The following is a 13,024-nucleotide window of genomic DNA, read 5'->3' on the forward strand; positions in this document are numbered from 1 at the left end:
AGCTCCTGAGGTACTGATCACACATCGTTAGTATGTGTGCCACCCTCTAACAGATGCCGAAGATCCAGGTGCGGTGAGTGTTACACCGGGGTCCCTGTTAGCGGGTCCCCGGTGCAGCTTTTTGGCGGCATGTCGCGCGTCGGTCACGAGCTGCGGTGCCCGCTGTGGACGAAACTGGCTCTGGGCTGAATGCTCCGCAGTGCTCACTGTCATCTAAGGCTTTGTGTGCACTGTTTTTACATATTTGCTCAGTTAACATTGCCAGTATAAATAAATTTACAGGGACTGCACACCAGTGCAGGGGGCGGGGCTTCCCAGAGCGGGACCAGAGGCGGGAAGGCGCCATTTCCTGCTGTTGCGGATCAAGGCTGCATGCACACTGCTTCTCCAGGGACCCACGCTGTTACAGACTCTGTACTGGTACCAGAGGGTCATAGAAGAGGGGGAGCGCGCCAGCGGTAATGCTGCTGCAATGCTATGAGGTCATACACATTTTACTGCTCTGTTCTGTGTGCTGCTGTCCGCTCCTCAGTGTCACTCCAGGGGCTGTGGAGGTGTTGGTCAGTGGGCTGCGCTGTATTACAGTGGTGTAAGATGTCTGTTGACATGGTTATGTGTGCTGCTTGTAGCTCTACCCCGTCTTCCGCGGGGTCACTCATGTGTGAACAATGTTCCTTAACTCCACAGGGACACAGTTCACAGGCACCTGACTGGTTAGATAGTTTTAAGAGCATGATTCAGAATGTAAATTCAGAATTAACTGCAGCTAAAAAAAAGAAAGACAGGTGTTAAGACACTGTATTGCTTGTGTGGCAAAAGCAGCAGATACCAAGAAGGCTTCCCATCCCCCTCTAGTGGTTTCACAAACGCTTACTGCCACAGGTGCTGCAGTCTGATTCTGATCAGCCTTATGTGGATGATGATGATATGGATGAGGACAGCTCTCTGTCCCCTGGGGTCGAGGTTCTCATTTTTGCTGTGAGAGAGGTCCTTCACATACTGGATTAGGAGTCAGAACCAGATGAGGAGTTGTACTTTAATGTTAGACCAAAGACCTCAGCAACTTTTCCTGTGTCTAAAGAATTAAACTCTCTGGCTAGGGAGGCTTGGTTAAACCCTGATAAAATTTTTTTAATTCCTCAGAGATTTTTAACTACCATTCCCCTCCCTGCAGAGGCATTCCCCTCCCTGCAGAGGACAGGACGGTATGGGAAAACCCACCGTCAGTTGACACGTCTGTGTCCGGACTGTCTAAGAAATTGGTGCTGCCGGTACCAGGGGCTATATCCCTTAAAGGGTATCCGTATTGGTCGACATGGACACATGGTCGACACATGAAAAGGTCGACATGAGTTTTTTAACTTTTCTCTAACGTCCTAAGTGGATGCTGGGGACTCCGTAAGGACCATGGGGAATAGCGGCTCCGCAGGAGACTGGGCACATCTAAAGAAAGCTTTAGGACTATCTGGTGTGCACTGGCTCCTCCCCCCATGACCCTCCTCCAAGCCTCAGTTAGATCTCTGTGCCCGAACGAGAAGGGTGCACACTAGGGGCTCTCCTGAGCTTCTTAGTGAAAGTTTTAGTTTAGGTTTTTTATTTTCAGTGAGACCTGCTGGCAACAGGCTCACTGCATCGAGGGACTAAGGGGAGAAGAAGCGAACTCACCTGCGTGCAGAGTGGATTGGGCTTCTTAGGCTACTGGACATTAGCTCCAGAGGGACGATCACAGGCCCAGCTTGGATGGGTCCCAGAGCCGCGCCGCCGGCCCCCTTACAGAGCCAGAAGGCAGAAGAGGTCCGGAAAATCGGCGGCAGAAGACGTCCTGTCTTCAACAAGGTAGCGCACAGCACTGCAGCTGTGCGCCATTGCTCTCAGCACACTTCACACTCCGGTCACTGAGGGTGCAGGGCGCTGGGGGGGGGGGCGCCCTGAGACGCAATAAAAACACCTTGGATGGCAAAAAAATGCATCACATATAGCTCCTGGGCTATATGGATGCATTTAACCCCTGCCAGAATACACAGAAAAACGGGAAGATAAGGCCGCCGATAAGGGGGCGGAGCCTATCTCCTCAGCACACTGGCGCCATTTTCCCTCACAGCTCCGTTGGAGGGAAGCTCCCTGGCTCTCCCCTGCAGTCACTACACTACAGAAAGGGTTAAAAAAGAGAGGGGGGCACTAATTAGGCGCAGTATTAACTATACAGCAGCTATAAGGGGAAAAACACTTATATAAGGTTATCCCTGTATATATATAGCGCTCTGGTGTGTGCTGGCAAACTCTCCCTCTGTCTCCCCAAAGGGCTAGTGGGGTCCTGTCCTCTATCAGAGCATTCCCTGTGTGTGTGCTGTATGTCGGTACTTTTGTGTCGACATGTATGAGGAGAAAAATGATGTGGAGACGGAGCAGATTGCCTGTAATAGTGATGTCACCCCCTAGGGGGTCGACACCTGAGTGGATGAACTGTTGGAAGAAATTACGTGACAGTGTCAGCTCTGTATAAAAGACAGTGGTTGACATGAGACAGCCGGCTACTCAGCTTGTGCCTGTCCAGACGTCTCATAGGCCGTCAGGGGCTATAAAGCGCCCGTTACCTCAGATGGCAGATATAGACGCCGACACGGATACTGACTCCAGTGTCGACGGTGAAGAGACAAATGTGACTTCCAGTAGGGCCACACGTTACATGATTGAGGCAATGAAAAATGTTTTACACATTTCTGATAATACGAGTACCACCAAAAAGGGGTATTATGTTCGGTGAGGAAAAACTACCTGTAGTTTTCCTGAATCTGAGAAATTAAATGAGGTGTGTGATGATGCGTGGGTTTCCCCCGATAACAACTGATAATTTCTAAAATGTTATTGGCATTATATCCTTTCCCGCCAGAGGTTAGGGTGCGTTGGGAAACACCCCCTAGGGGGGATAAAGCGCTCACACGCTTGTAAGGGCTCTAACCTCTCCTGAGATGGCCGCCCTTAAGGATCCTGCTGATAGAAAGCAGGAGGGTATCCTAAAATGTATTTACACACATACTGGTGTTATACTGCGACCAGCAATCGCCTCAGCCTGGATGTGCAGTGCTGGGTCGGCGTGGTCGGATTCCCTGACTGAAAATATTGATACCCTAGATAGGGACAGTATATTTTTGCCTATAGAGCATTTGAAAGATGCAATTCTATATATGCGTGATGCACAGCGGAATATTTGCCGACTGGCATCAAGTCTAAGTGCATTGTCCATTTCTACCAGTAGAGGGTTATGGACACGTCAGTGGTCAGGTGATGCGTATTCCAAATGGCATTTGGAAGTATTGCCTTATTAAGGGGAGGAGTTATTTGGGGTCGGTCTTTTAGACCTGGTGGCCACGGCAACAGCTGGGAAATCCACGTTTGTACCCCAGGTCGCCTCTCAACATGAGAAGATGCCGTATTATCAGGCGCAGTCTTTTCGTGGACAAGCGGGCAAAAGGTTCCTCATTTCTGCCCCGTGACAGAGGGAGAGGAAAAAGGCTGCAGAAATCAGCCAGTTCCCAGGAACAGAAACCCTCTCCCGCCTCTGCCAAGCCCTCAGTATACGCTGGGGCTTTACAAGCAGAATCAGGCACGGTGGGGGGCCCGTCTCAATGAATTTCAGCGCGCAGTGGGCTCACTCGCAAGTAGACCCCTGGATCCTTCAGGTGATATCTCAGGGGTACAAATTAGAATTCGAGACGTCTCCCCCTCGCCGTTTCCTAAAGTCGGCTTTACCGATGTCTCCTTCTGACAGGGAGACAGTTTTGGAAGCCATTCACAAGCTGTATTCCCAGCAGGTGATAATCAAGATACCCCTCCTGCAACAGGGAACGGGGTATTATTCCACACTGTGGTGGTACCGAAGCCGGACGGCTCGGTGAGACCGATTCTAAATCTAAAATCTTTGAACACTTACATACAGAGGTTCAAATTCAAGATTGAGTCACTCAGAGCAGTGATTGCGAACCTGGAAGAAGGGGACTACATGATGTCTCGGGACATCAAGGATGCTTACCTTCATGTCAAAATTTACCCTTCTCACCAAGGGTACCTCAGGTTTATGGTACAGAACTGTCACTATCAGTTCAGACGCTGCCGTATGGATGGTCCACGGCACCCCGGGTCTTTACCAAGGTAATGGCCGAAATGATGATATTCCTTCGAAGGAAGGGAATTTTAGTTATCCCTTACTTGGACAATTCCCTGATAAGGGTAAGATCCAGGGAACAGTTGGAGGTCGGTGTAGCACTATCTCAGGTAGTGTTGCGGCAGCACGATTGGATTCTCAATATTCCAAAATCGCAGCTGGTTCCGACGACTTGTCTTCTGTTCCTAGGGATGATCCTGGACACAGTCCAGAAAAAGGTGTTTCTCCCGGAGGAGAAAGCCAGGGAGTTATCCGAGCTAGTCAGGAACCTCCTAAAACCGAGCCAAGTCTAAGTGCATCAATGCACAAGGGTTCTGGGTAAAATGGTGGCTTCCTACGAAGCAATCCCATTCGGCAGATTCCACGCAAGAACTTTCCAGTGGGACCTGCTGGACAAATGGTCCGGGTCGCATCTTCAGATGCATCAGCGGATAACCCTGTCACCAAGGACAAGGGTGTCCCTCCTGTGGTGGTTGCAGAGTGCTCATCTTCTAGAGGGCCGCAGATTCGGCATTCAGGACTGGGTCCTGGTGACCACGGATGCCAGCCTGCGAGGCTGGGGAGCAGTCACACAGGGAAGGAATATCCAGGGCTTATGGTCAAGCCTGGAGACATCACTTCACATAAATATCCTGAAGCTAAGGGACATTTACAATGCTCTAAGCTTAGCAAGACCTCTGATTCAAGGTCAGCCGGTGTTGATCCAGTCGGACAACATCACGGCAGTCACCCACATAAACAGACAGGGTGGCACAAGAAGCAGGAGGGCAATGGCAGAAGCTGCAAGGATTCTTCGCTGGGCGGAAAATCATGTGATAGCACTGTCGGCAGTATTCATTCTGGGAGTGGACAACTGGGAAGCAGACTTCCTCAGCACGACCTCCACCCGGGAGAGTGGGGACTTCACCCAGAAGTCTTCCACATGATTATAAACCGTTGGGAAAAACTCGACAGGTATTGCGCCAGGTCCAGGGACCCTCAGGCAATAGCTGTAGACGCTCTGGTAACACCGTGGGTGTACCAGGCAGGGTATGTGTTCCCTCCTCTGCCTCTCATACCCAAGGTACTGAGATTGATAAGATGGAGAGGAGTAAGCACTATATTCGTGGCTCCGGATTGGCCAAGAAGGACTTGGTAACCGGAACTTCAAGAGATGCTCACGGAGGATCCGTGGCCTCTACCTCTAAGAAGGGACCTGCTCCAGCAAGGACCCTGTCTGTTCCAAGACTTACCGCGGCTGCGTTTGACGGCATGGCGGTTGAACGCCGGATCCTGAAGGAAAAAAGGCATTCCGGATGAAGTCATCCCTATCCTGATCAAAGCCAGGAAGGATGTAACCGCAAAAACATTATCACCGCAATTGGCGAAAATATGTTGCGTGGTGCGAGGCCAGTAAGGCCCGACGGAGGAAATTCAACTGGGTCGATTCCTACATTTCCTGCAAACAGGAGTGTCTATGGGCCTGAAATTAGGGTCCATTAAGGTTCAAATTTCGGCCCTGTCAATTTTCTTCCAAAAAGAACTAGCTTCAGTCCCTGAAGTTCAGACGTTTGTAAAAGGGGTACTGCATATACAGCCTCCTTTTGTGCCTCCAGTGGCACTTTGGGATCTCAATGTAGTTTTGGGTTCCAAAAGTCACATTGGTTTGAACCACTTAAATCTGTGGAGTTAAAATATCTCACATGGAAAGTGGTCATGCTGTTGGCCCTGGCCTGGGCCAGGCGCGTGTCAGAATTGGCGGCTTTATCCTAAAAAAGCCCTTATCTGATTTTCCATTCGGACAGGGCGGAATTGAGGACTCGTCCTAAGTTTCTCCCTAAGGTGGTTTCAGCGTTTCACCTGAACCAACCTATTTGGGGTCCCTGCGGCTACTAGGGACTTGGAGGACTCCAAGTTGCTAGACGTTGTCAGGGCCCTGAAAATATATGTTTCCAGGACGGCTGGAGTCAGGAAATCTGACTCGCTGTTTATCCTGTATGCACCCAACAAGCTGGGTGCTCCTGCTTCTAAGCAGACGATTGCTCGTTGGATTTGTAGTACAATTCAGCTTGCACATTCTGTGGCAGGCCTGCCACAGCCAAAAATCTGTAAATGCCCACTCCACAAGGAAGGTGGGCTCATCTTGGGCGGCTGCCCGAGGGGTCTCGGCTTTACAACTTTGCCGAGCAGCTACTTGGTCAGGAGCAAATACGTTTGTAAAATTCTACAAAATTGATATCCTGGCTGAGGAGGACCTGGAGTTCTCTCATTTGGTGCTGCAGAGTCATCCGCACTCTCCCGCCCGTTTGGGAGCTTTGGTATAATCCCCATGGTCCTTACGGAGTCCCCAGCATCCACTTAGGACGTTAGAGAAAATAAGAATTTACTTACCGATAATTCTATTTCTCATAGTCCGTAGTGGATGCTGGGCGCCCATCCCAAGTGCGGATTGTCTGCAATACTGGTACATAGTTATTGTTACCAAAAAAATCGGGTTATTGCTGTAGTGAGCCATCTTTTCTAGAGGCTCCTCTGTTATCATGCTGTTAACTGGGTTCAGATCACAAGTTGTACGGTGTGATTGGTGTGGCTGGTATGAGTCTTACCCGGGATTCAAAATCCTTCCTTATTGTGTACGCTCGTCCGGGCACAGTATCCTAACTGAGGCTTGGAGGAGGGTCATGGGGGGAGGAGCCAGTGCACACCAGATAGTCCTAAAGCTTTCTTTAGATGTGCCCAGTCTCCTGCGGAGCCGCTATTCCCCATGGTCCTTACGGAGTCCCCAGCATCTACTACGGACTATGAGAAATAGAATTATCGGTAAGTAAATTCTTATTTTTTTTCTTTTGGGGAACTTTTTCATACTTAACGATCCACGTGGATTACGATTGGAACGGTAATCTGTGCCGAGCGAAGCGAAGGCACCATGCCCGAAGCATGGCGAGCGAAGCGAGCCATGCGAGGGGATGCGGTGCACTAATTGGGGTTCCCGGTCACTTTACGCAAAAAACGACACAAAAAAAAGAAGAGGTAAACTCATGTCGACCTTTTCATGTGTCGACCATGTCAATGTCGACCAATAGTGGTCGACCTAATGACTGTCGACCATAACATGGTCGACCATTCATACCGGAACCCCCTTAAAGATGCCGCTGGCCGTAAAATTGAGACTACTCTAAAGGCAATTTATATGGCAGCGGGTGCAGCACAGCGTCCTACAATAGTTTGTGGGTGGATTTCCAGGGCAATGGTAAAGTGGTCTGATTCTGTTATTGATGGTTTAGACTCTCTGCCCCGGGATGAGGTTATTACTCTGTTGCAACACATACAGGATGCTGCTAATTTTATGAGCGAGGCTCTGTGGTTACGCCAATGGTCAGCGGACGCTGATTCCAAAAAGGGGGTAGAAAATCTTCCCTTTACAGGTGATGCCTTGCTTGGAGACAAATTAAATAAATGGATCTCGCAGGCAACGGTGGGTAAGTCTACATATATGCAGTCGGCTGCGCCACCTGATAGACGTTCTTACAGAGGACTCTCTTTGCAGTCCTCTTCGTGTGGCAAGGTTCAGAGGAAGGGGCCAGGGAGTCTCGACCACTCCTAGAGGCTCCCGTGGTAAGTCCCGAAAACCTGCAGCTGCTGCCTTCCTGGACCAGACCACCGGTCTCTGCCGCTAAACCTTCCGTGTGACGGTTGGCCCCAGCAGCAAGACGATTTTCAGGTGGGTGCTCGTCTTCATTACTTCACCCACATGTGGGCAAAGTCCTGCCGGGACCCTTGGGTGAGGGATCTCGGCTGGAATTTCAAACACTCCCTCCTCACAGGTTCTTCAGGTCGGTCTTACCAGCTTTACCCGCAACAAGAGTTACCTTGCAAGAGGCTATTTAAAGACTTTTGCAGACGGGGGTGGTGGTTCCTGTACCTCCTCTGTTACGCAACGGGGGTTTTCATTCCAGTCTTTTTGTTGTTCCCAAACCAGACTGTTCGGTGCGCCCCATCTTGAACCTGAAGTCTCTGAACCCGTATCTGCAGGTGTTCAAGTTCATAATGGAATCCCTTTGGGCAGTGGTGTCCTGTCTGGAGGCGGGGGAGTTCCCATGTGGCCCCCTCATCAGGCGTATCTCAGGTTCGCCATCTTGGACGACCATTTCCAGTTTCAGGCCTTGCCCTTTGACCTATCCACAGCTCCGAGGGTATTCACCAAAGTCATGGTGGAGATGATGCTGCAACTGCGCATGATGGGAGTCAACATAGTCCCCTACTTGGACGATCTCCTCATAAAGGCTGTGTCCAGGGAGCGCTTGCTGCACAGCATCGATCTGACAACTCGGCTGCTTACGGATCATGGATGGATCCTAAATTTTCAGAAATCTCACCTGGAACAGACCCAACATCTTCAGTTCCTGGGAATCGTACTGGATACAGTGTCTCAAAAGGTGTTTCTCCCGATGGACAAGGCCTTGACTATCCAGGCTATGGTTCAATCGGTGCTCAGTCCTCGCAAGGTATCCATACATCTTTGCATCGGATTACTGGGCAAGATGGTGGCTGCTTACGAGGCATTCCAATACGGCACATTTCATTCCCGACCATTTCAGCTGGATCTGCTGGACAAATGATCAGGGTCTCGCCTTCACATGCTTCAGGAAGTGACCTTATTCTCAGAGTGTCCGGATTTCCCTATTATGGTGGCTACAAGTTCCTCACCTAGTAGATGGCAGGAGTTTCAATATCCAATGGATGTCAGCCTCCGGGGTTGGGGGCCTGTGACCCAAGGGGCCCAGTTCCATATGGTCGAAGCAGGAATCTGCTCTGCCGATAAACATCCTGGAACTCATAGCAATTTACAATGCTCTTCTGTTAGCTTCTCATCTCCTGAAGGATCGGGTGATCCAGGTTCAGTCGGACAACGCCGCGGTGGTGGCGTACATAAACTGACGAGGGGGAACCAGAAGCAGAGCGGCGATGCGTGAGCTGTCAAAAATCATCCTCTGGGCAGAGGCTAACACATGGGTCATCTCAGCCATATTCATTCCAGGAGTGGACAACTGGGAAGCAGACTTCCTCAGCAGGTACGACCTCCATCTGGGGGAATGGGGCCTACATCCCCAGGTGTTTCAACAGTCACTTCACCGGTGGGGCTGTCTGCAGATAGATCTGATGGCTTCTCATCTCAACAAGAAGCTAGGCCGTTACTGTTCCAGAACGAGGGATCCACAGGCTGTAGCAGTGGAAGCGCTGACGACACCTTGGACGTTCCAGTTTGTGTACCTGTTCCCTCCTCTACCGCTAATCCCAAGGGTTCTAAAAGACTAAGAAGGGAAAGCATTCAAGCAATTCTAATTGCCCCGGATTGGCCTCGGCGGGCGTGGTACTCGGACCTCCTAACCTTGGCTCTGGAGGATCCTTGACTTACAGCGGCTATGTTTGACGACTTGGAAGTTGAGAGGGAGATTCTAGCAAGAAAAGGTCTTCCCTCCTGGGATATTTCCACCATGGTTCAGGCCAGGAAGATGGTTATGTCAAAACATTATCATTGTATCTGGAAAAAGTATGTTTCCTGGTGTGAAGGTAAACAAACAAAGAGGAAGGGGGGTGTAAATCCTGGTGTGAAGGTAGAAAGGTTTCTCCCGTGGAATTTATAATTGGCCGTTTTCTACTTTTCCTGCAAGCGGGAGTGAATATGGGCCTATGGTTAGGCTCCATCAAAGTCCAGATTTCTGCACACTTATTTTCTTCCAGAAACAACTTGCCTTGGTGCCAGAAGTACAGACCTTCCTAAAGGGAGTTCTTCATATGCAACCACCCTTTGTACCTCCCACGGCTCCGTGGAACATCAATTTGGTTCCGTCCTTTTTCCAATCGGACTGGTTTGAACCCTTACATAGGGTGGAGTTAAAATTTCTCACCTGGAAAGACGGTGATGTTATTGGCATTGGCGTCTGCCAGATGTGTCTCTGAATTGGGGGCCTTATCCTGTAAGCGCCCTTATTTGATATTTCATGAAAAAAGGGCGGAACTTAGGACCCGCCGTCAGTTTTTGCCAAAAGTGGTGTCAGCTTTTCATATGAATCAACCAACCTATTGTGGTTCCAGTATTGTCTGACGCTTCCGTTGGTCCTGAGTCCTTGGATGTGGTCAGGGCTCTGAAGATTTATGTCAAAAGGACGGCCCGACATCGGAAATCTGACTCGCTGTTTGTCCTTTATGATGCCTCCAAGATTGGTTGGCCGGCTTCTAAGCAATCTATTGCTCACTGGCTCAGGTCGACCATTCAACAGGCCTATTCTTCTGTGGCTCTGCCTACGTCTATTCAGGCCCACTCAACGAGGTCGGTGGGGTCTTTCTGGGCGGCTGCCTGGGGTGTATCGGCCCTACAATTGTACTGAGCTGCAATTTGGTGTGGTTCGAAAACGTTTGTTAAATTCTATAGGTTCGATACCTTGGCCAAGAATGACCTTCAGTTTGGTCATGTGGTTTTCCAGGGGTCTCTGCACTCTCTCTCACCCGTTTGGGAGCTTTGGGACTTACCCATGGTACTAAAGTACAAGACCCCAGTATCCACTAGGACGTAAGAGAAAATAGGAATTTAATACCTACCATTAATTCCTTTTCTCATAGTCCGTAGTGGATACTGGGCGCCCACCTCAGTGCTTAGTTCCTGCTTACTTGTGTAAGTTTTTGGTTGGACCAGCGTTACGGTCCCATTATGTTTGGGATAGCTTGGCTATCCTGGATAGGTTGGTGTTGCTATCCTCTGTTCTGGTTAGCGCCCTTCTTTCATTTATGGTTGTGTGTGTTGGCTTGTTGCCTCACCGCTGTTGTAATGTTACTTCTCTCATTTATTATGTCCATCTCCTCTGGCACAGTTTTCCTAGACTGAGTCTGGTAGGAGGGGCATAGAGGGGAGGAGCCAGCACACACATACACACACTAAAGGTTTTTTAAAGTGCCAGGCTCCAGTGGACCCGATCTGTACCCCATGGTACTAAAGTACAAGACCCCAGTACCCACTACGGACTAGGAGAAACGGAATTACCGGTAGATATTAAATTCCTATTTTTTCCTCTTCATCCTAAGTTGAATTTCTTTAATAACTTCTGACTGTTACATCTAATAAATATGCTGATAATTTTATAAAACTACTAAAAACATTGTCAGGACTGCTTATAATGGTACTTATATTCAAAGGGTCCTCTGTAACCTTGCCTCTCGTTTTGTTTATAAACAAAAAAGTTATTACCCTGATATTAAGATACTTTCCTCTATTGTCAGTAGGTCATGTTATATGAAGTTTTAATTCCCTTCTATACCCCATCACCAGAGGAATTTAACATTACAGATAATACCCCAAGTGAGGATGCTGTTAAGAATGGGAAAAACACATGACTGGAAATAATGTGATTTGTATGTGTGTGTTCTTTTACAGCTGGCCTCAAAGCTGGAACGCTTGGCTGCGGAGGATTTGCTGCTTTCTCGGCTGTCATAGACTATTACTTGCGGTAGCAGCTCTCCACTGCCAGGTGGCGCTGCTTCTCCATGGACATTTTATGGAATAGAAATGTTTTTCTTGACCGATGAAGACCTCTACACCGAAGACGTCTCAATAAGTGCTCTGATTAAGGGATATCCTGGTAAATATTCCTTTAAATAACAACAGTTAACTTGGATATGGACAGAAATGGAGAATCACTCATTTAAGATTGTTGGGCTGTAGCTGATAACAATTGATAGGAATTGAATTATACCCTTGTAATAATAATTGGTTTGGACTTTTAATTTGTTGCAATAATATTGCTTTACAAAAAAGAGTTATTTAATCATCTCTGTTATGATTCCATTCTACAGCACAATTTGTAACAGATAGTGCAGAAAGACCTTACTCAGATATAAAAGTCACATCACACAATTAATGTGTTTTCTCTTTGCTTAGTTGTGTTGGATCTAGTACAAATCGGCCTGTTTAAAAACATATTGGGTGCATTGACCATGCATCTTTTTTTTTTGTTTTAATTTATTTTTCTTGTTGCTATGCATATTGTTAAAATAAAATAACTTCCTGGTCAACCCTGTGTGTAATTTTATTGTTTTTTTGCATTATATCTACATACATTCCATGTCCTGTTGCTGAAAGCTGTACATACACTTCCTCAGGGGCTAACCAGGATCTAGAAATTATTACAGTACTTTTGCCAACACCAGAACATAAGTACCTACACTGTACTCTAATGATGTGCTTAGCCTCAGATAATTATGCCTATTTTGGCATGTAGAAGTATTTATATCAGCTGCATTTTTTTTTTAACCCCTTACTTCACATTTAAGGCAAGTATGAGCTGCCACCCTTATAGAATTTAGCCATTCAGACAGGAGTTAGAATGGGATGTGTGATGCATACACAGTTCTACCTCCCATGTAATCCTGTGTGTGTGTGTGTAATCTGGTCACCTCTGACAGGTAGGTGCATGTGGAAGATACTAGTTGCAGGACCCAGCTCTCTCTAGCTAGCGTTTTGCTGAAGCATTCATGAACACTGGCACTGAATATTTTGGCTGTTACTTCGCACCTCTGCGGGGGTGGAGTGCTTGATAAGCGGGGCGGACTCCTGCATGTCAGAGATTGCGATCGTACATGTACTATTTTTAGAGATATTATGCATATATTTTGGTCCTGTAAAAATTTAGATCCTTTTATTGATAGAGATAGGAAATCTGCTAAATCAAATTTTGGGGTTTAAAATTCAAATAACGCCTCAGAGGGTATTATTACACATTCTTCCATTTAATATGGCGAACTCACAGAAATATTTACTGAGCCAGGTATTCATTGCCATCAGAGCAATGCTGGCACAGTTATGGAGGCAAGAACTCATGCGAACAGTGA

At 48.1% G+C, this 13,024-nt stretch overlaps 1 protein-coding gene across 1 annotated transcript in view; it reads left to right on the top strand.

Moving 5' to 3' along the window:
- The window catches only part of TIMM22 (translocase of inner mitochondrial membrane 22), a 33,728-nt gene extending 21,520 nt beyond the window's left edge, over window positions 1-12,208 (top strand). The window contains exon 4 of the mRNA XM_063955867.1: window positions 11,571-12,208. Coding sequence (XP_063811937.1) covers window positions 11,571-11,647 — 77 coding nt within the window. The 3' untranslated portion in view covers window positions 11,648-12,208. The remainder of the gene's footprint in view (window positions 1-11,570) is intronic.
- The last annotated feature ends 816 nt before the right edge of the window (window positions 12,209-13,024 follow it).

Source organism: Pseudophryne corroboree, chromosome 2 (genome assembly GCF_028390025.1).
Source record: "Pseudophryne corroboree isolate aPseCor3 chromosome 2, aPseCor3.hap2, whole genome shotgun sequence".
Taxonomy (NCBI): domain Eukaryota; kingdom Metazoa; phylum Chordata; class Amphibia; order Anura; family Myobatrachidae; genus Pseudophryne; species Pseudophryne corroboree.